This window comes from Physeter macrocephalus, chromosome 13 (assembly GCF_002837175.3).
Source record: "Physeter macrocephalus isolate SW-GA chromosome 13, ASM283717v5, whole genome shotgun sequence".
Classification (NCBI taxonomy): Eukaryota; Metazoa; Chordata; class Mammalia; order Artiodactyla; family Physeteridae; genus Physeter; species Physeter macrocephalus.
In genome coordinates, this window is record NC_041226.1 from 24,715,916 (window position 1) to 24,737,233 (window position 21,318).

General features: G+C 37.6%; 1 protein-coding gene and 1 long non-coding RNA gene across 5 annotated transcripts in view; one reads left to right on the plus strand and one right to left on the minus strand.

Moving 5' to 3' along the window:
- Positions 1 to 19,892, plus strand: part of EPSTI1 (epithelial stromal interaction 1) — a 109,828-nt gene extending 89,936 nt beyond the window's left edge. For 2 of the 4 annotated variants that reach the window (XM_024125983.3, XM_028497298.2), the window contains exons 9-11: positions 5,229 to 5,302; positions 10,637 to 10,736; positions 17,932 to 19,892. In XM_024125983.3, the coding sequence (XP_023981751.1) occupies positions 5,229 to 5,302; positions 10,637 to 10,736; positions 17,932 to 17,940 (183 nt within the window). In that variant the 3' untranslated portion in view covers positions 17,941 to 19,892. Of the gene's footprint in view, positions 1 to 5,228; positions 5,303 to 10,636; positions 11,200 to 17,931 lie in introns of those variants that run through there. The other 2 variants (XM_024125982.2, XM_028497297.2) reach the window with 2 other exon arrangements.
- The window catches only part of LOC129392694 (uncharacterized), a 56,480-nt gene that overhangs the window by 27,758 nt on the left and 7,404 nt on the right, over positions 1 to 21,318 (minus strand). The gene's annotated exons all lie outside the window — the stretch shown is intronic.

Sequence of the window (21,318 nt, forward strand, 5' to 3'; positions counted from 1 at the left end):
TGAGCTGCTTGTATATTTTGGAGATTAATCCTTTGTCCATTGTTTCATTTGCAAATATCTTCTCTCATTCTGAGGGTTGTCTTTTCATCTTGTTTATGGTTTCCTTTGCTGTGCAAAAGCTTTGAAGTTTTATTAGGTCCAATTTGTTTATTTTTGTTTTTATTTCCATTTCTCTAGGAGGTGGGTCAAGAAGGATCTTGCTGTGATTTATGTCATAGAGTGTTCCACCTATGTTTTCCTCTAAGAGTTTGATAGTGTCTGGCCTTACCTTGAGGTCTTTAATCCATTTTGAGTTTATTTTTGTGTATGGTGTTAGGGAGTGTTCTAATTTCATTATTTAACATGTAGCTGTCCAGTTTTCCCAGCATCACTTACTGAAGAGGCTCTCTTTTCTCCATTGTATACTCTTGCCTCCTTTATCAAAGATAAGGTGACCATATGTGTGTGGGTTTACCTCTGGGCTTTTTATCCTGTTCCATTGATCTATATTTCTGTTTTTGTGCCAGTACCATACTGTCTTGATTACTGTAGCTTTGTAGTATAGTCTGAAGTAAGAACATGGTATATCTCTCCATCTATTTGTATCATCTTTAATTTCTTTCTTCAGTGTCTTGTAATTTTCTGCATACAGGTCTTTTTTCTCCTTAGGTAGGTTTATTCCTAGGTATTTTATTCTTTTTGTTGCAATGGTAACAAAATCGTTTGTCTCGTATATAGAACTGATGAGTTTAGTTTGTTCAGGGTTCATATGATCAAACTTAGAATGGGTTGGATATTAGAAGTTGCTCCTTTCAGAAATGGGTTAATACATGTGGGAAGAATTATCATCCTTTGACAAGAGGGATTTAGGTTTTTTTCTTTTCTTTTCTTTTTAAAAACAGCTTTATTGAAGTATAATTGGTTACAAAGTACTACACATATTAAATGTGTATAATTTGAAGAGTTTATACATATGCATACTCCCATGATACCATCACCACAATTAAGGTAAAAGACATATTCACCACCTCCCAGAGTTTCCCTGTGTCCCTTTGTTTTTGTGATAACAACATTTAACATGAGATCTATCCTCTTAAATTTTGAAGTGCACAATACTATATTGTTAACTATAGCCACACAGCAGATCTCTATAACTTATTAATGTTGTACAGCAAATCTCTATATCTTATTAATATAGCATAACTGTCACTTTATACCCACTGAATAACAACTCCCCATATCCCCCACCCCCTAGCTCATGACAACCACTATTTCTCTTAGCAGATGTCCTCAAGGTTCATCCACATTGTTGCATATTGCACGGTTTCCTTCTTTTAAAGCCTGAAAAATATTCCATCCTAGGTACATACTAAATTTTAAAAATTAATTCATCTACTGATGAACAGTCAGGTTTTTTCTATATCTTGGCTACTATGAATAGTGCTACAAAGAACATGCAACTGGAGATACCTTTTTGATATCCTGAATTCAGTTATTTTGGATACATACCCAGAAGTGGGATTGCTGGATAATATGGTAGTTCTATTTTTGATTTTTAAAGGAACCCCCATACCCTTTGTCATTCCCCAACCAACAATGAATGAGGGTCCCTGTTTCTCCACAACATTGTCAATACTTACCCTTTATTTGCTATCCTAACAGATGTGAAGTGATATTGTAGTTTTGATTTGTATTTCCCTGATAATTAATGATATTGAGCATCTTTTCATATACCTGTTGGCCATTTGCATGTCTTCATTGGATAAATATCATTAATTTAAGTCCTTTGCCCATTTAAAAAACTGGGTTATTTATTTTTGGCTATTGATTTGTAGAAGTTCCTTATATATTTTGAAAATTAACCCCTTATCAAACATGGTTTACAAATATTTTCTCCCATTCTATAGCTTCGCTTTCCATTCTGTTGATTGTTTCCTTTGCTGTATGGAAACTTTTTAGTTTGATGTAATCCTACTTGTTTATATCAGCTTTTGTTGCCTGTGCTTTGGTGTCACATCCAGGAAATCATTTCCAAGACCATGTCAAATAGCTTTTCTGTTATGCTTTCTTCTAGGAGTTTTACAGTTACATGTTTTATGTTTAGGTCTTTAACCCATTTTGCATAATTTTTGTGTATGGTTTAAGGTAGGGGTCCAGTCTGATTCTTTTGTATGTGGATATCCAGTTTTTCTAACACCAGTTGTTGAAGAGACAACATTTCCCCATTGTGTGTTCTTGGCACCCCTGTGAAAGATTAGTAACAGTATATGCATGAATTTATTTCTGGGCTCTGTATTCTGTTCCATTAGTCTATATGTCTGTCTTTATGCCAGTACATTACTAATTTAATTACTGTAGTTTTGCAAAATATTTTGAAATTAAGAAGTGTGGTGCTTCCAGCTTTTTCTTCCTCAAGATCACTTTGACTATCCTGGGTCTTCTGTGATTCCAGATGAATTTAGGATTTTTTTTTCTATTTCTGTAAAAAATGCCATTGGAATTTTGGTGGGTATAGCATTGAATCTATAGGTTGTTTTGGGTAGTATGGACATTTTAATATTAATTCTTCCAATCTACGAACACAGGATATCTTTCCTTTTATTTGTTCCTTCTTCAGTTCTTTCATCCATGTTTTGTAGTTTTCAGTGTACAAGTATTTTACCTGCTGGTACTCAGCACGCAGTCTGCAGTCACTGTTTGGGAGGCTCCCTGCTTTGCCAGGTAACGGTCCACGCTCAAACTCCATGAGGTCCTGACGGCCCCTTAAATGAGTTATTCATATACTGAGAAAGCTCCTATTCACATCTCCCAGTATCTTTAAAAGGCTTGAGTGCATACATGGGGGATGTCCCAGACACAGCTTCTGATGGCAGGCCGCCTACAGGTGCCTCGCTTGGAGCACAGGTGGTGCCCGTGCTCTCAAAGGCCGAGGCCTGCGGGCTGCCATCTTGGGAACGTCCGCCCTCCCGGGATTTAGGTTTGAACTTAGGTTAGATAGGATGTACTAGAACTTTTGAGTGTAAATGGGCCCTATAGTTCTAGATATGGCTGTTTATTAACTACTGACAAGTTATCCTTAACTGCCTATTTTGGATGCATTTCTACAGAAGATTAGATAACAAAAGAAGTCTAAGCTCTAGTTTTTATTTTGCTACTTAGGAGCCACTTAGCATTTGATAAAATACTTAAACTGAGTTTCTGATCCTTTGTTTCCTCATCTATGAAACAAGCATAATAATGCTCATCCATTCATTCATCAAATAAGACTTTATTTACCTGCCTACCTTTGAGAATTGTTGTGAGGATCAAGTAACAGAATTCTGGTGTAATTTTTGTTTGAAAATGTTAAGGTCTTCTGGTTAAACACTGCACTTTCAAAATATTTCATTTGCTTATCTCCAGTCCCTCTTTCACCGAATCCCACTAAAAACACAATACACGAAATGTTTTTTAAAAAGGCACAATAAGCCAGTATGTAGAACAAAAGAACAGGCCAGGAGGCTGGAGCAAAAAAAAAAAAAAACCCCAAAACCAGGATATCAGAACAATTTCAAGCTGGAAAGTAGAGCAGGAAAAGCCAGAACTCATTTTCAAGAAGTGGTAACACTGAAGTTGAAGCAGTCCCGATACAAGTGTGGAAATGGAGGCACCTGGTATCTCTGAGGGCTAGGGTTGAAAAAAGCATGACTTGGAAATCTAACTCAGGAATGGTAAGACCCCTAGGACCCTTCCCCCACCTCACTGAAAGTTAAAAAAAAAAAGTTGTAAGGATGAGGGATGAGGATGGTGGTGTACCAGGAAGGGAAGTTGGAATTGGGATGGAAGCCAAAAAAAAATAGTATTTTTTTTAAAAAATTAAGAAATAGAAGAATATTCATGCTTTGAAGGAGATAAATGACAGATGAAACCACACACAAAAATTGAACATGATTGTGTGGGTGAGGGAGAGGACTGGAGCTTCTTTTATTTTAATATAAGCCTAGTATAAGTAGTACTGTTGCTTGGTAGACTTTTAAACTATGTTCAGATAGCGACAAAAATTAAAATGAAAGACTTTATGCCATTATAGAGAATGAGTCTCTAGCACAAGGCTTGCCATCTAGGTATTTAATAAGCACTTGTGAAGTGGCTGAATGAATATTATTCAGTTATTTAGAAAAGTCTCCAATTTTACCCTTGTTATTGGTGCTAGGTAGAAATTAGAATTAAATAATGTGCTTTAGGGATTAATGAGTAGCATATTTGGATTATCACCGTATAAGAAACCAGTCTTTATTCTGGAGACTATAGAATGTTGGAAGGCCTTTGAATATAGTTAAAATAATAAAATGTCAATCTGAACTTTGAATTTATTTTATACTTTTCATCATGGAAGCTTGGGGGTTAAAAAATACATGTGTTGGTATGTGTTTATCAAGAGGTGACAATACTTTCTCTCTCAGAAAACCTCTTTGACTTAGGCACGAACTTATGACATGGGCCTGATAAATTCCCTCTGCCTTATTCTGTCTTTGACATGAGGTTATAACTTGGTCTGCCTCAAGATGTACGCAGTTGAGTACTGAGATTCTCTGGCACCTAGTTCTTTGGTTTAATACTGTAAACACAGTAACTGAGTGTGGAAGTTGTTGCCTCTTCCAAGAAGATAATCAGAATGTCAGAAGCTAGAGATTTAGTTTTAGTAATATGATCTCCTATTTGAAGCAAATTATCCTCTCCAGGGAGTCCAAAATTCTGCTAGTATATGAAGTAACCCGTCAATGATAGGTGAGTATTATTCTCCAGAATGGAAAGTGTTTTTGGAATTGCTCTACAGAATCAAGTCCAATATATATTTGTAAGTAGCCATGAATTTGTTGGGAAAAAGAAGCTAGAGAAATTACCAAGAAATAGTATGTGTAACATTCGTTAAGGAACTAATTTGTTTTTCTTTGTAAGTCACAGGTGAGTTTGGCTCACATGGTGTTTTCCTCTGTGTTATGTTGTACCGAATGGTCTAATATCTTGAACATGCACATTGGCTTTTTAATCTCACAATTTTACACTCACAGAGTTATTATTTGACTAAGGCACAATTATTTTTGCTACCTGGTTATGTAAGAAAATAATTTCACATGGAAATGGTACTTAAGTAAAAGTTTCAAAAATGAAATATTGTACCAGCTAAGGTCAAATATTTAATTGATTTGGGTGTCTTCTGTACAACCATGTTGATTGAAAACCATATTTTAAAATTTCATTGTTCCTAGAGTGAATTACTGGAACTTAAACACGAGCAACAGGAGGAAGAAAGAGCCAAAATCCACCAGGCTGAACACAGGAGGTATAAATGGCAATAAAATAAGCATCCTTGGTTAAAACACTACCTATAAAGTTTTTTCAATGTTTTGGGGAAACATTAAAGTAATATTGAATACAGTTTTGGAATATATATTACCTTTTAATCTTTATATTATTGGGGTGTGGTATGTGTGAGGATGCCAGCTGCTATGCACACACACACACACACATACACATACAATATCCAATTTTTCTGAACTGGTGGCATAAATTGACACTAGAAAGCTCTCAAGCTATGTTTATTTAGGTCATACTTAATTTTCCCCCCATGGAGCAAAGCATATTAATCCTTTGATATGATGCTTTACCATTTGTAGACTACTTTAGAATGATTGAACTAGTATAGATGGTAAGATACTCATACTTGAATATAAAAGCTCAGACAAGAACTACTATTAAAGTTGGTTTATGTTGACTAACATATTAGGGAAAAAAATCTTAAAATAGAACCAGTAAGTAATTTTTAATAGTGGAAATCGTCTCTTATTTCTAATGTCAGGCAGTAAGAGTACCCAGAATATCATGTTGATGTTGGACCAGTGCTAATAACTACCATAGATATCATTATTCTAGATTTTCCTAGGGAGCAGCTGGGTTATTTGAGTTTACTGCAGTGTGACTGTCTCAGGAGAAGAATTTAATGTAAAGGCTTTCATGACTTAAAGGAGCAAATTCTTTTGAAACTGACTGGCTTCATTTATGTGGTTAACCTTCCCACTATCACTAAAGTGTATTTGAAAATTGTGGTGGTTTCATTTTGTAAATGAGACTTTAAAAAGTGTTAATGGAAGCTCCCAATTCTGCTGCAGCTGCCAACTGTGGATGTGTGCTCATATTATTTTGACTGGATTTTTCTGCTTCCATAGCCCAGTCAGAACAGTTTTAAAATATCAAATGTGAATTTATGTGTTCTTCTCTGGTTATAAGGAAACATAAAAACTCTGATACACTGGTTAGACTATTTTGTTGGGTAAAGGGGAACCGTTACTGCTACCTATTTTATAATAAAGTAGGTCATGAATTAGTTTAGTCTTTTACTTTTTTTTTCTCTTTAAAAGCCTTCCTATTAAAAAACCTGATATTGTATTTCTATAACACTGGTTAGTAGTAGCCAGTTATTTCTCTGAATTTCTGAGAATTGGATTATAAAGCTTTAAGCATTTTAAAGACAGTGGTATGTCACATTAATAGGTCCCATTGCTAAGAAATTAACCTTCAATGGGCACCCAATAAAAATGCGTTATTTGATTAGAGGTGGAAAAGATTACTTTTTTGTTACAGGAACCCTGACCTTTATTCTTTATTTCCTTATTGCTGAATACGTAAATATTGGTGGCACTATTTATTTCCTACACCTCCTTTTTTTTCTATTAATTCTAGTTAAATGTAGATCCAAATTTAATCCAATAGGAAATCTCTCTGGATAATAAACTCAGTAATCAGTTTTGAAACAACTGATCACGTCTTTAAACATATTTTATGCTACCAGTTTTTGATAAAAGCTTATGTTTGTATTGTCCTTTGGAGTTTATAATGAGCTTTTCTATGTTATCATATGAAAATACTCATTCAGTTGTCTCTTAATGAATAAAATAGCTGTGTCCATTCCTGCTGAGGGCAACAATACAAACTATGTAGTTTGAGCATACGGGACATAAGTTAGGTTTTCTCCAGAGACATAATTTTATTGGAGACAAAAAGACAATGTGTTTCCTACTGTTTGGAAGTTCACATAGCAGAAAGTGCAGCCCTGAGTTTTATAATAGAAAGCTTGTAGATTCCTAATAAGCTTTACAATGAATCCCATAATGATTGAATCTGATTGCACCTGAACCTGACCCAGTGTAACTTTTTGAGTAAGAGAAGAAAGTTGAAGCTCCAGTGGGAAAAGACAGAGCACTGGGGTGAAGGACTTGAAAGGATCTGGGCCACAAGCTGGAAATTGGAATGAACTGAACTGATTTATTGAAACTCGAACCATCCTTGAACAATAGTTTTTATCCAAGTTAATCCTTAGAAGAAAATTCAGAGCACTAGCTTGACAGCAATGAAATGTATGTATTTTCTAACACTAGTAAACAAAAATATAAACTGGTACTTTTTTCCCCTATTTGAATTTGTTACTGAGTCCAAGCTCGTACTTCTCGTCCCATGACAGGCCAATAAATCAGAGACGAGGTGCTGGGGCAAGGAATAGCGACTTTATTCGGAAACCGCAAAACTGAGAAGATGGTGGACTTGTGTCCCAGAGAACCATCTTGTCTGAGTTAGAATTCAGGCTTTTTTTATACTAAAAGGGGAGGGAGTAAAGTCAAACATTTCTTGGTTCTTGTTAGCCTCCAGAGGGGCTGTGTTAATTTCTTCCTCCCTGCAGTCATTCACAGGTGGGCCTGGTCAGGATGTTTCCTGTGAGCTAAACAAAGGTATTTTAGCATAATGCTCATTACCTGGGAGGCAGGGCTCCCAGAGATGGGCCATTCTGTGTAATTTAAGCTTATAGGCAACATCCCTTTAGTGATTAACTTGTAGTAGAATACAAAAGATTCCTCCCTATTACAAATTCTTGATAGAAATTGAAAAAGGTAATCTGTTTACCACCCATGATCTCTAGTTGACCCACTCTGCTGTCCTCTTAGTAACATGCTTAAAAGTGAATCACATCACCTTGTGTGCATCACAAGTCATCCATCTTCAAAGTGTTTGAGTGAATTGAGTGCAGTGGACAATGAACTACATTCACTACCATGGGTAACTTCACAATGCAGCTGCAGTCACAGAAGCAGGCCGAGGTGGGGACCATGCACCTGGACAATTCATTCATTCACCTCTTACATATCAGGGCACACTCTGTGAAGGCTTTGTTCTAGGCACTGGGAATAGGCGTAAACAAGGCAGAGAAGGTACCTGACTGCATGGAATTTACAATCTGGAGGAAAGAAACAGAAGTCAACAATTTAACGGCGAGATTATTTCAGACAGTGATACACACCAGGAGGACCACGTCACAGAGTGATGTTAAGGGACAGATTGGAGACGATAGTTCCTCAATGAAGAGGTGACATCCAAAAACAAGAGCCGGTCACCTAGAGATGGGGGGGGCAAAACATACAATGGAATGTCCCCTCTTATCAAGCACAGGAACAAAAGCAAAGGCCCTAAGTCAGGAATGAGCTTGGTCTTTTTGAGTCCCAAGTGATTTGATTATAGATGGTGAGGAAGAGAATAATACAACATGAGGTAAGAAAGGTAGGCAGGAAATAGAAGATTCTGTAAGCCAATGATTTTATTCTAAGACTAATAGGAGTCATGGGAGGGTTTTAAACAAAATTCCAGAAGGCATGATCCCTTTTATAATTTAGTAAGGTGGTTGTATGGAGAACAGATTGCAGAGGGCAGAAGTGGAAGCAGAAGCAAGATGAGAGAGGACAGGGATTTGTACTAGAATGGTGGTCATCAAAAGAAATGGGTGATTCAGGATATGTTTAGTGGGTGGAGCCAACAAGAATCTAGTGGATTGGGATGGGGGATATTGAGGGAAAGCCCATCTTTGTTACTGACAAAAAGACTGGATAAAAACAGCCCCAGGCATATGGACCATCCAGAATACCATTGGTTGTGTAGTTTTAGGGGGATCAAGGTCAGTTCTGTCTTCCTTAATATTCAAGTCTCCAGCTCAAGTATCTTACTTCGATCTGCATGCTGAGAGGTCCAGAAAAGGTGACTTAAACATTCAGTTCTGCAGTGAACCAGGCTGACCAGAATATGGCACCTGGGTAGATTTTATGGTGAGAGATTAAAAAAAAGCCTTCTAATAACTAAGATGTGACCACTGCCAGACGCGGCTTGGAGTTGAGGAGAAAACAGCAACCCATAAGCCAGAGACTAACCTGGGTCAACATGCAGTTGGCATTTTAGGGGGCACACTGAGCAAGACCGCTAGGCAAACCCCCAGCCTCTGACTTTGCCACTCAGCAGTCATTATCCTCAAAGTTCCCAAATCTCCCACAGTCGCTGACTTACAGCCACCCACCATGACCACATTCGCTAAACTTCATGACCAAAAAGGAGGCTAACTTGACTGGGTCCTGCCTATCCTCCCTTCCACAAGCATGGATTGAGTGGTTGCTGTGCTCCAGGCATTCTGTTTCTGCTGAGAAGCTTATGGTCTTCATGACACTGTTCCTCAATAATCCGTTCACATCATAGGGTACCTGTTACAATGCTACTTCTCCAGCCACCATGTCCCTGACTCTACTCAGCCATACATGGGCAACTCAGAGCATGGTGTGGCCTTTTTCTTTTTTAAATTAAAAAATTAGGGCTTCCCTGGTGGCGCAGTGGTTGCGAGTCCGCCTGCCGATGCAGGGGACACGGGTTCGTGCCCCGGTCCAGGAAGATCCCACATGCCGCGGAGCGGCTGGGCCCGCGAGCCATGGCCGCTGAGCCTGCGCGTCCGGAGCCTGTGCTCCGCAAAGGGAGAGGCCACAACAGTGAGAGGCCCGCGTACCGCAAAAAAAAAAATTGTAAGATATAACACGCAGAAAGTCCATGAAATGAATATTTAGAATGATTAATTATAAAATGGACATCCAGGTAACCAGCTCCAGGAATAGAATATAACCATCATCCTATAGGTAACCTTATCCTGACCCTTATGATAATCACTTCTTGCCTTTCTTTATTGTTTTACCTCCTATATGTTAAACTTAATTTCTGAAATTGGTTGCTGCAAGTATGACCGAACATCAGGGAAAAATGTATCCCTCCCTTCTTTTGAAAGCTTGGGCTTCCTTCTTCTGAAAGTTCCCTCTTCCCACACTCCCTTCCTATTTTCCTTCTACTTTTCACTAATGGGATTTACCTTAGTGAGACTGGCAGTGGGTACAGGATATATGGGAGGGACATCTGTCATAAAAACAGCACCACAGAGCTATGTTTGGTTTCTCTTTATGTTTTAGTTCTTGCTGAAGCTTCCATCTTTCCTCAGCTTCTGGGGTTCACTCCTGGCATGGCCCTGAGGGGTATGGTTGCTTGGGTGACCAAGGCTCTTGTAGAACTGGTAGAGGTGGGTAAGTGAAACTCTGAAGTTAAGAATTTATGCCCCTTTTGGCCTGAGCCAAGACGGGCACCGGCTCCACCAAAGGACTGTTCCCAGCGTGTCATATGGTTAATGTGAAAAGAAGTGTCTGTAGATTTCTTCTGAGCTGAATGGGGGCAGCAGTCCCCACAGTCTGTTCAGACAGCACATTAGGTTCTCAGAAATCTCTCAGCCCTGCAGCAAGCTTTCCACTTACACACATTTTTCATTGTTTTATAGGGTAAATAATGCTTTTCTGGACCGACTCCAAGGTGAAAGTCAACCAGGTGGCCTCCAGCACTTTGGAGGCTATTGGAATATGAATAGTGGTAACAGCTGGGTGAGTTTTATTTATTTTTTTTTCTAAAAAAAATCTTTCAAAGTTGGAGAATAAAAACAATGAGAGTTTTAAAAATATGTTGTGGCCTTCTCCCCAGATACTATTTTTTTTTTGGCATGCTATTCAGCTGTGTGATGGGCAGTCAGCCAGGGTGATTACTGTAAATTCCACAATAGCTTCTGAGAGATGGAGAAGGTCCTGATTTCAGCTCCAGTCAATGCCAATCACAATAAAAAATGACACCTGCCCTTTGTTTGCTGTGTGATTGCCTGGACTGCAAGGCTTTTTAAAAAATCACCCTTTGCCCAGACCTAAAACAAAAACAAATGAACAATTTTTTTACAGGAAGATTTTCAGTGAAATATGGTTATAAAAATAGTAAGCATTCTCTTGTAATATATTCTTTCAGTGAAACTAGCACATCAAAGAAACCAGCATTTAATTTTTCACTACAAAATGATTTTAAAAAATCCCTACAGCAAAATGCACTTTTTGAAAATGAAATGTTCTTACAGATTTCCGTGAAGAAAACCTTGCAACTGTGTTGTAATATGTGTGTAATGTGTTTTGTGTGCGCAATGTATTATTGAAACAGCACCAAAGCTTTGGAATGTATGGGATTGTGGGGTTTGCAGTGTGTACAGAATCAAAACTAACTACAGTGGGTTTTACAATTTAATTGAAGCCCAAGTGTATATGTACCTACTCAAAAAAAAAAAAAAAAGAATGGATAGAAACCTTTAAACTGGTAAAATAGAACAAAGTAATCAAATGTTTGCTGACCTGGAAACTCTAGAGGAGATCACCCCTTAACAAATACTTGATGGACAAAAGATCATTTTTGAGAAGACAATCTGTTAGAAATCTTACATGCATGTTTCCTTGGAATGCATCTAGTGGTTAAAATTTATGGATAGATTTCAAAAATGTATATATATATTGAAGATAATTAAGTATAGGCAAATTTGTAGAGAATGCACAGTGGATGTGTCTATTTATAATGTATGCTCATGTGTATCACTCTGGCATTCAGGATAGGGACAATGTACAAGAGAGAAAAAAGAAAACACAGTATCTTTGCATCTTGTGTGAAACGGACAAATTACTGACTTATAAGAATACATGAGTAGGAGTCATGTAGGGCATTGTGAATTTAAGACTATCCAAGTTTGCAGAATTTATAAGTTGTGAAATGTGATTGACACTCAGATTTTGGACAGGACTTGGAATTGCAGTACATTTTCTCCTCTACTTAATAATTCCCCCCCACCACCACCAATTTAGAAGGTACATATACATAGAAAAATACCTGGGATTGAAGGGAAGATGATGGGAGAGAGTAAATGAATACTGCATGGGCTGCTGTTAGGAGAATGAGGATATGGGAGTCTGGCTCACCACTGACTATTGGTAGGTCTTAGGTAAGTGAGCTGTGAATCTTCACTTAGGTTCCTCACAGAGAAAAAGAGAGGAACATTGCTTTCTCGTGATGTGATGTGAGTGAGGATGATTGAAGATTCCTTAGTAAGACAGGCATATCCAAGTCCAAAGTGGATATTGGCTTTTCCCTTGCGTGAAAGAAGCAGTGACACAAAGGTGAGAACTTGCTCAGTCTCCCATCTCCACCTCACTTACCTACACACATCTATTCCTCTATGTCTGTTTTTCCTTATAGACCAGATTCTGTCTCCTCCACCTACTGGGGGACTTTGTTCTAACGATGTTCTTCTCTCTCTCCTGAACTGTCAGCTGTTATCTTGACTAGAAAATTCCCATCAGCAGAAAACTTAAATAAATATACATTATATATTGAAGCCCCTTTCCCTCTTGCTACTGTCCTGTTTCTTTGTTCCCCTTTAGAGAAAAACTTTGAGGTATCTGTCCTGTCTCCAATTTCTTTCCTCCCTTTTTCTTAAACCCAGTCTAATCGGAATTTAGACCATATCTGTCTAACCACAATGTTCTTCTCACGGTCACTGACATTGTCTACATTACAAAATCAAGTGGTTAATTCTCAATTTTCATCTTTTGACCGATGAGCATCGTTTGTCATGGTGAATCACTGCCTCCTCTTTGAACCTCTTTCTTTACTTGGCTTCTGAGACACTGTACTCTCCTGGGTTTCCACCTATTTCAGTGGCCACTCCTTTCTGTTCTCTGCTGAATCCCCTGTATCTTTCTGTCCTCTGAGCACTGGAGTGCCTCAGGGATCCATCTTGGACCATCTTCTTTACATTCATTTAATACCTTCACAGCCTCATTCATTCTCATGAAATTAAATACCAGTATGCTCTGTACTCCCAAATTTCAATTTCCAGCCTAGACCTCTTCCTCTAGACTTGCAGATCCATTTGTCTACCCAACATCCCTACTTGCATGTCTAATAGACATTGCAACCTTAACATGTCTAAAACTTCACCTTGGATCCTCTTTACCCCAATGCTCTATCTGCACTTTTTCCTGTTTGCGTAACAGTACAACCCATCTCTCACAACCTCACAGCTGACCCATCAGCGAATCTTCTTGACTCTTCCTTCAAAATAGATCCCAACCTCTGTCACTGCTCATCTCAATTCTTGAAGTAGTCTCTTTGATGGTTTCCTTGCTTCCACACTTACCCACCTAGAGTCTGTTCTCAATATGAGACTGAAAAATAAGTCAGACCCTGTCACTCCTCTGCTCAAAGCCCTCCAATGGCTCTGATAACTCTCCAAATGTTTGGAATAAAAGACAAAGTCCTGGGCTTCCCTGGTGGCGCAGTGGTTGAGAATCTGCCTGCCAATGCAGGGGACACGGGTTCGAGCCCTGGTCTGGGAAGATCCCACATGCCGCGGAGCAACTGGGCCCGTGAGCCACAATTACTGAGCCTGCGCATCTGGAGCCTGTGCTCCGCAACAAGAGAGGCTGCAATAGTGAGAGGCCCGTGCACCGCAATGAAGAGTGGCCCATGCTTGCCACAACTAGAGAAAGCCCTCACACAGAAACGAAGACCCAATACAGCCATAAATAAATAAACACATAAATTAAAAAAAAAAATGACAAAGTCCTTAGAGTAAAAGCCAAAGGATTTCTACTTACTAATCCTTACAGGGGTTCCATGATCTAGACCCCACTCTACTCCTCTGGCACTCTCCTCTTACTGCCCTTCTTCCTCATTCCTCCCAGCCATGCCAGCTTTCTGGCTGTTCTCTGAAAACTTAAGAACTGGCTGCTCCCTCTATACTCTTCTCCAAAGGATCCAAATGATTTGTTCTCTTTCAAGTGCTTTCTTGAGTTCCAAGAATTCCTTGGCCATTCATTTAATACTGCTACCTGTGCCCTTAACCCAGGCTCTTGTCATTCTCTTTGCAGTCTCCATTTCTTTATTCAATAGCACTCTGCAACTTCTAACCTAATTTTCTAACATCATTTTCTTAGATGTTTTGTTGACTAATTACTCTTATTCTCTCCCTGTGGTAATTTATGTTCCATCTTCCATCAGAGCAGGGCCCTTTGACTGTTTTGTTCACTGATATATCCCAAGCAAAACACAGAGACTGGAACTTACCACAAGCACAGGGAAACATGTGGTTGTGGCTGAGGTCACCAAAATGACAGAGATTTAGAACCAAATGATTTGATACACTAAAAGGATTAGATACTGAATTTAAAATAACTATGTATAAAACATTTGATGGAATAAATATTGGATTTGAAACGATGAGCAAAAACAAGAGATAAAGACAACCAGGAAGATTTCAAAGAGAGCAAAACAGAACTTCTAGGAATAAAAAAATATAATCTTTGAAATTAAAGCACCCAATGAATTTATAACAAAAAGAATACAAATTAAGAATTAAACCAAAATATCATTTTCCATCTATTATTTGGCAAAGCACAAGAGACTGACAACATACTCTGTTGGCAAGATTGGGGAAACAGTTTCTTTCACACTTTGTCGGTGGGAATTCAAAATGATTTAAACCATATCTAGATTAGTTACTGTCTTCCCATAAAATAAAAACCAGGCCTACACATATTACAGAAAAGTTTTACTAAATGTTCAAGAAACAGATTATTCCAAATGTCTAGAATGTTTTCCAGATAAATGAAAAGGAGGGAGTATTCTTCCAAAGAATTAAGCAGGTGAATGTAACTGTGAATCAAAATCAAAGACTATATAGAAAATAAATTATAGGCCAGTCTCACTCATAAACGTAGATTAAAAAAATCACAACAAAATTTTGACAGATTCAATAATGAATTTCTTTAAAAAGCATAGTATATCCTTATCAAATTATATTCATCCCAGAAATACAAGCTTGGCTTATCACAAATAAACAAAAAAAAACCCCAAAAATCTCCAAGATAATTTACCTCATAAATTATAGGAGAAACACCATATGATCATCTCAATAGATACAGAGAAACCATTTGATAAGTTTCAATACTCATTTGCAGTAAAAACTTCTAGCAAACTAGGAATAGAAAAGAAATTTCTTTAGCTAATAGAGATCAAAGTTCTATAATAAAAACACATCAAAAGCTTTTCTTTTGAATCAGATATAAGCATTGAAAAGGAAAAAATTTATAAATCACAGATGATACAATTATCTACCTAGAAAATCCAAAAGAAATTATATTAAAATTATTAGAATAAACAAGGGCCTAGCCATGTTGGTAGATATAAGAACAATATATAAAAACTAACTTTGTCTCTACATGTGGAGAATCAACAAAAAAACCTAATAAAAAGGTAAAACCAAAGATGTATATTACCTTTAAAATACATATACAATTTTATAGAAAGACATTAAGGAATAAATAAATAAATGGTGTTTTACCTTGTTAATGGATACAAATGAGCTCTCAAATAATCTGTTGATTTAGTTAAATTCTAATCAGAGCAAAGAACCAAGAATAGCCAATTCACTCCTAAAAATACAGAAGTACATATGGGACTTAATAAAATATTTAATATGGTATAGAATTGGCACAGGCAGACCCAACTATTTCTAGAATTTTGTTGTATGACAAAAGGCAGAGCCCATCATCAGGGGAAAATGGACTCTTCAACAAATGCTGTTGGGACAACTGAGTACCCACAGGAAATCATTAAAAAAATCAATTCCAGGTAGAGTAAAGCTTATAAATAGAAAGGAAGACTTTTTAAATTCTAGAAGAAAATAGACTATTTATAGAATTGAGCTAGGGAGGATTTCATAAGACCCAAGGTATAAACTAAAAAGAAATGATAAATATACATTAAAATAAAACATCTGTTCATCAAAGGACACCATACAAAAATAAGAAAAGTTATAAACTAAACTTTTATTGTGGATATGTTTTATAAATAACAAGTGGACAAGAGGTTAGTATACAGAATATATTTAGAATGTGACATTTGTTTAGAAGTTGGTAGATAACAGTTAAGCTCCTACAAGGAATGAGTGAGGAGCTCACAGATGGGGCTTGGAGGATATGTTGGAATCAGTAAAAAGCCAAAGACACAGAAAGAAAGGAGGAAGGCAGAAAATATGATAAAACTATGATGAAAGCCAAAGAAAGAAAAACTTGTTTCTTGAAACATCATATAGACACTTAAGTAGTAGGCCTTTGATCAGCATATTTTGGGTAGAAAAATTAGACCGATCTTTATTTTTAAAGCTTTTCCTAATTTAAATCACATTCTTCTCAGGTTATGTAATACATATTTGTTCTTTGATTATTTATTTATTTATAATTTTTATGTTTTAAAAATTTTATTGGAGTATAGTTGATTTACAACGTTGTGTTAGTTTCAGGTGTACAGCAAAATGATTCAGTTATACCTATACATGTATTCATTCTTATTCAGATTCTTTTCTCATATAGATTATCACAGAATATTGAGTAGAGTACCCTGTGTTATACAGTAGGTCCTTGTTGGTTATCTATCTTATATATAGTAGTGTGTGTTAATCCCATGCTCCTGATTTATCCCTTCCTCTCCTTCTGGTAACCATAAATTTGTTTTAGATATCTGTAAGTAGGCTTCTGTCTTGTAAGTAAGTTCATTTGTATCATTTTTAAAAAATTAGATTCCATATATGAGTGATATCATAGGCTATTTTGTCTTTGTCTGACTTACTTCACTTAGCATGATAATCTCTAGGTCCATCCATGTTGCTGCAAATGGCATTATTTCATTCTTTTTTATGGCTGAGTAGTATTCCATTGTATATATGTACCACATCTTCTTTATCCATTCCTCTGTCGATGGACATTGAGGTTGCTTCCATGTCTTGGCTACTGTAAATAGTACTGCAGTGAACACTGGGGTGCATGTATCTTTTCAAATTAGTTTTTTCCAGATGTATGCCCAGGAGTGGGATTGCTGGATCATATGTAATTCTATTTTTAGTTTTTTAAGGATGCTCTATACTGTTCTCCATAGTACCATATTCTTTGATAATTTAAAATTGCTTTTATATTAAAAATTTTTTTTTGGTCTTCTAGAGTCCTTTATTACTTTTCATGATGCATCTAGGGTAGGATGTTTGAAGAATCACTTCAAACGATCCTTTCTCTGATTCCAGTAGGTGAGACCCTTTGAGATGCTCTGGCAACACTGAATCCAGTGTCTTCAAAGGCAGTTAAGCATTTGCCATGACCCCTGAGGCAACCTGAAATTTTAGTTTCCCAGAATGTTAGAGCACCAATAGTCTGAATCCCAGGTGTACCTTGGCCCAGCAGTCTGGGAGGCTTGATGGAGATGTCATGACTGTTTGCACATAGTGGGGGGAGGGGACTCATTTAAGTCTGTCTCCTTGCCTCAACATCGCCTTAGAAGTCACCTTTCTGCTGTATAATACAGTGCACCTCTACTCCATACAGTTCCATTTAAATTGCTCTGCTCTATACTATATTTGCCCTGTCCTTGCTGTAACTATGGAGGTGGGGGACAATATTTGTGAACACTATTAGTTGTGATCCGTGTTAGCCTATCTCTCAGAACACAGCTGATGAGCTGTCATTCAATAAGCCATTACATTGTTGACAGAGACCGTTTTGTGACTCAAAATGGAACTTGAAAATTAAATCATTTCACTGGGACTTGAAATCATTAAAAAAATAGTCAGGTAGTCAGAGTGTTTTTTTGAGGACCTTCATTTTGGGTTTACAAAGGCTTTGAATTTTGTTGCTGGTACTAATTTTTGTTTTCTTTTTCTTCCAGGATATATAAGAAATATTTGCTTACATCTAGCCTTTGTCAACTGACCTTGAAAAACCACACGAGATGTTTTTCCTTCTTGCAGCTTTGTTCAGCCTCACTGTTTTTACCTTGACTTCAACTGCCCACCCACTCAGCTGAGCAGCTGGGGATGACTGGTTTTTCCCTGTCATTATTTATGCATGTTTGTAGGAGCTGATTACTGAACTCATATTTAATCTCTACTGCCAGTGAAATGCTGCATTATTTTTCTAATTGGTTTCAACTCTTATTGGAAGTATAATTATAGACGTGTTAGTAAGATAGAAAAGGAGGGAATCATTTGATGCTTTCAGGTTAGTGAGAGCTGTGGGTGCTGCATGCCTGTCTCTAAACAGCTAATTCTTATCTAATTCTCAGATCAGGTTTGGGGAAGCTTTGGCACCTTTAGATTTGAATCTCTACTTTCTTAATTCAGGGCACAAATGTGAGCAAAAGAAAAAATAAATCTTTTATATGCTTTTAAACAAATTTATAAATAAAATTTGAACTGCTTCTGTATAAATGGCTTGTTTGTTTTTTAATGAAAAGCTCTTGAGGGGTCTCATTTTTATATTCTCCTTTACAGTCCATAGAGATGAAATGTAGTACTATAATCACTATTGGATTTGGCTTTGGTCTTGACTTACTTACTAATACTATTCCTCTGGTTTTTCAGAGTGGGACAGTTCATTTCCTGAAAGGCCATGAAAAAAATCAGCTAGACACAGATACCACGTGTGGTTTGTAGGTATTTTGGAAACTTGTCTTTGCTCATGCAATCTATTTCCTATTACTAATTCAGTAGGCTTTCCTGTTCTACTTTTATGACCTTGAACCAGTATATACACTAGTGTGAGAATATTGGTTTTCCACACTGTATGGTCTGGCCACCCCCCATCCCCCCACGTTATGTAGGCGAAGCACTGTAGCATTGCAGTCTTAGAAGGAAGGTTGGAAGAGTAGATAATTTTTGCAGATAGACACGAGTAGACGACACTTTGCAGCATTTAAGAGATCTGTGTTACCAACTGCTCTGTTGAAAGTAACTTTCTAAACATATATTTAGGGAAACACTGGGATTTCAGGTTCTTGGGCCGAGATTGAGGGAGCTCACGGAAGTGGGGTGAGGGTGTGGTACAGAAAGAGCTGCACTGGGTGGTGGTGATGGTGGTGGTGGCTGACAGCAGATGGTGCTCAGCTCGTTTCTTTGGAGTAAATAATGCAGACACTCTTGGTTTCCCTCTCTTCTGCCAGCTGAACCTACATATGTGCTGTTGACAGTAATATAAAATGTTTGGTCCGTCTGAAATCTTTGTCACTGCCTAATATGGGGAAAATGAAATCCCTCAGCCTGGGTTGGAAACACCGCCAAACTGACCGTAAGTGTGTGAATGTCACAGGCATTTTACTGCTGTGGCATGCAGCCATTTCAGTCCTACACCTGCCAGCCTGGCTACCTCACAGTCCACGGTCCTGTTCTGGTTTTTCTGTCTACGCTTGGCATTCCTCACTTGCTGCTATTTTCCAGTGTGTAACCAGGAGTCAATGTAGGGGAAAGAGATGCTTTCTTACTTTGGGGACTCTTAGGAAAGTTGGTGTCAATTTCTCTTCTACTGCCTGCCATATCCTGCATTCCCAAAGATTTTGTTCAGGTGTCTGGTCTCATAAAAAAAATAATTGTGCAGGTATGGAAAAATGTGACTTTATGGCCAAAATTATCTCGACTACATATGGGATGGTAAACATCTTCCTTGAACAATTCTCTATGTAGGTAGAAGTAACCAGAAAAGAAGCAAGAGTTGCTGTGTAAGGGAGTCTACCATTTTGCTTTTCATATTTAATCTGCTCTTGACTGGAATACAGTTTGACTTTTGGGTAACCCTGGATAGGAATCCCAAAGTTCCAATCACCTTTTCTATGCTTTTAAAGTACATTTTCTGAAAAAGAGAATAAAAATGAGACAAACTGTTATAAAAGTAGTAAGTTTTTGTTACAGACACTTTAGACATACAGATGAGTAACAAAAAGGAAAAAAATTGATGATTTTTTTTTTCAGGTTTTATTTGTTGATCTTCGCACCTTAGTATCTGGTATGCATCCTTCCAGATAGTTTTATCTATATGTGTATCAAAATCCCTGCAATAAAATCCTTACAGATACTTGTCTAATGATTGGATGAGGACAAATACCTTGAATTAGAACTGGTGGTTTTAAGGGAATCCACATTTATAGGGGTTTTAATATATGTAGTTAAATTACTTTCCCAAAAGTTGACATCAGTATTTACTGCCACCAGAAGTATGCTCTATACCCTCCCTCATCGTATTACTATTTTTTTTTTTTCTATTACTATTTTTTAAAAATCTTCGCTTACAGACGTAGAGAATGGACTTGAGGACATGGGGAGGGGGAAGGGTAAGCTGGGACGAAGTGAGAGAGTGGCATGGACTTATATATACTACCAAATGTAAAATAGATAGCTGGATAGGGAGGGTGGGAGGGAGACACAAGAGGGAGGAGATACATATACATATGTTTATGTATAGCTGATTCACTTTGTTATAAAGCAGAAACTAACACACCATTGTAAAGCTATTATACTCCAATAAAGATGTAAAAAAAGAAAAATCTTCCCTTATATGTTGAGTGAAAAATGTCATTTGGAGAGCTTAATCCCTGTTTTCTTTTTCCTTAGGTCTACTGGTCATTTTTTATCTTCTTTTGTGTGTGTGCATGCATGCGTGTGTGTGTGTGTGTGTGTGTATAGTTGATTTGTAAAAGATTTCTCTGTTGAGATATTACGTTGTAAATATTCTAATTTTTATAAATCTTTTAATTTAGTATTTAATTTAGTATTGGGTTTTAAATATTTGTGTATGGGGATGTATCAATCTTTTTCCTTTGTGGTTTCTTCTTGGTGTTATGTTGATAGATTTTAAAACGTGCAGCAAGGCAGCAACCCACCCAATGAGAAAATGAAGGACTTCTCCTGGGTGTAGTTATGGGTGATATGGGGCAGAAGATCTTACTCCGTTCATAGCATAGGCCTGAGCTCACAGGTTTGTTTTATGTATTTTTACACTGGAGAAATATCTCCTGTGGTCCCTAAACACTTTGTTTAGGTTGAAAAAAATTAGATTCCTTCCATAGATTGATTTTGTTAAACATTATAAAAATTCTCTAAGCTGATTTTTTTTTTTTTTTGCGGTACGCGGGCCTCTCACTGTTGTGGCCTCTCCCGTTGCGGAGCCCAGGCTCCGGACGCGCAGGCTCAGCGGCCATGGCTCACGGGCCCAGCCGCCCCGCGGCATGTGGGATCTTCCCAGACCGGGGCACGAACCCATATCCCCTGCATCGGCAGGCGAACTC